Source organism: Aureococcus anophagefferens (genome assembly GCF_000186865.1).
Source record: "Aureococcus anophagefferens unplaced genomic scaffold AURANscaffold_10, whole genome shotgun sequence".
NCBI classification, from domain to species: domain Eukaryota; class Pelagophyceae; order Pelagomonadales; family Pelagomonadaceae; genus Aureococcus; species Aureococcus anophagefferens.
Genome location: NW_008705570.1, coordinates 83,790 through 85,523, shown reverse-complemented (window position 1 = coordinate 85,523; position 1,734 = coordinate 83,790). Strand labels below are relative to the sequence as shown.

Sequence of the window (1,734 nt, the reverse complement as noted above, 5' to 3'; positions counted from 1 at the left end):
ACTTCGACGGCTACGGCGATGACGGCGAATCCTACCTCCGCGGGATCCGCCAGTACCTCCGCGACGAGCACGAGGCCGAGAAGGGCGTGCCCCTCTCCGACGAGTTCACGTTCGTCGACACGCTGTCGGTGACACCCGTCCAGAGGGACGCCAACAGCTGCGGGGTGTTCGTCGCGTTCTACGCGAACTACTTGTCCCTCGGCCTGCCGCTCAACTTCAGCCAGGCCGACATCCCCCACTTGCGCCAGCGCATGATGAGCGACATCCTCGACGGTAGTTTAGCTACGCCACGGTAGGTTAGCTGAGTAACGTAAGGGCGCCTAGTCAGTGCGTAGTCGCGCGAGGCCGCCGCGGAGAGGCCGCCTTCAAGGAGGCCTTCAAGGTACCCCAAGGAGCTGGCCGTGCCGCTTCCAAGTCTAAAAGCATGGCCGACGTGCCGCCGCTTTATGACGAGGTCTCCTACGAGTTCTACTACCAGGGCGAGTGGTTCGAGACCGCGCCGGCGTTCCCGGCCCTGTCCGCCGCCGAAGAAGCCGACGAACATCGATTGCTTCGCGAGCACTTCGAGGAGCACTACGATCGACTCGACACGCAGAACTGGCTGGACTTCGTCGGCGCGTCGACGCTCGACCGTCTGCTCAGGCAAGCGTTGCACTACAACTACGCGCGGGCCGTGTCGCTGCTCCTCGCCGCGGGCGCGGCGCACGCCTTCGTCGTGGGCTATCCGCCGCGCCTGCGCCACGCGCTCACGTACTGCCGGCGCGCGGACATCGCCGAGATGCTCCTCGACGCGGGCGCGGACATCGAGCTCCGGGACGGCGGCTACACCCCTCTGGAGGTCTGCCTCTTCCTCGACAGACCGGCCATTGCGCGCGTGCTCCTGAGCCGCGGCGCGGACGTCGACGCCGTCGACCTCGCGCGGCCGCGGTCGATGCCAATGCGGTGCTACCGGCTGCTCCGCGCCATGCGCGCGGCCGGCAGCTGGCGGGCGTACGTCGACCTGCCCCGCCAGGAGCTCCTCGGCTTCCGCCGGCGCCTCCTGGCCTTCCGCCGCCTCCTGTTCCGCCGCGCGTTCCCGCCGACCCCCTCCCTGCACGAGCGCCTCTTCTTCGAGGTGCCCGAGGATGTCTTCCGCCACGTCTTCACCTTCTGGCGCGGCCCCCGCGACCTCCGCTAGGGGGGCGACTCGTAAAGCTCCGCACCGCGTTCTGCCGCTCCGCGAGGAGCGCGCCGACGCCCGCGCAACGAAAGGGACGCGTGGCCCACGTGGACGGGGCGTACGTCCTGGCGTGCGCGTCGCGAGAATACAGATCTACACCGCCCCTCGCCGCGCCGAGGCGCGAAACGGTCCGCCGCGTCGCCGTTACGACGTCGTTCTCCGGGAAAAAGCGTATTTTCCCCACGATCCTCTCCGTAGGGGCTCTCTGGCGAGCCCGGTGTCGCGGCGCGAGAGGCCGTAGATTCGAACCAGCGATGTGGGACACAAATCGAGCGGAGCGCATCGTATGGCTGTCTCGCGACCTTCGGACAAAAGCTACGCCCTCCGGCCAGAAGATCTGGCCTGGCGCCTGCGGCGCAAAACCGCCGCGAAGCGGCGGCTCACGGCGCCGCAGGCCGATGGACTACAGGGTCGCCCGGCCTCGGCGGCTCGCCGCGCCCCGAGCGCGCCGCGCCCGCGCCCGCGCGCCGGCTCCTCGGCCCCCCGGCAGGGGCCGGGGAGGGGGTCCGGGGGAG

General features: G+C 69.6%; 1 protein-coding gene across 1 annotated transcript in view; it reads left to right on the top strand.

The window, feature by feature from the left end:
• AURANDRAFT_64336 (hypothetical protein) overlaps positions 1-1,734 on the top strand; it is a gene marked incomplete at both ends in the record, with an annotated part of 13,398 nt that overhangs the window by 2,096 nt on the left and 9,568 nt on the right. The window contains 3 exons of the mRNA XM_009039231.1: positions 54-292; positions 643-1,126; positions 1,418-1,436. Coding sequence (XP_009037479.1) covers positions 54-292; positions 643-1,126; positions 1,418-1,436 — 742 coding nt within the window. The remainder of the gene's footprint in view (positions 1-53; positions 293-642; positions 1,127-1,417; positions 1,437-1,734) is intronic.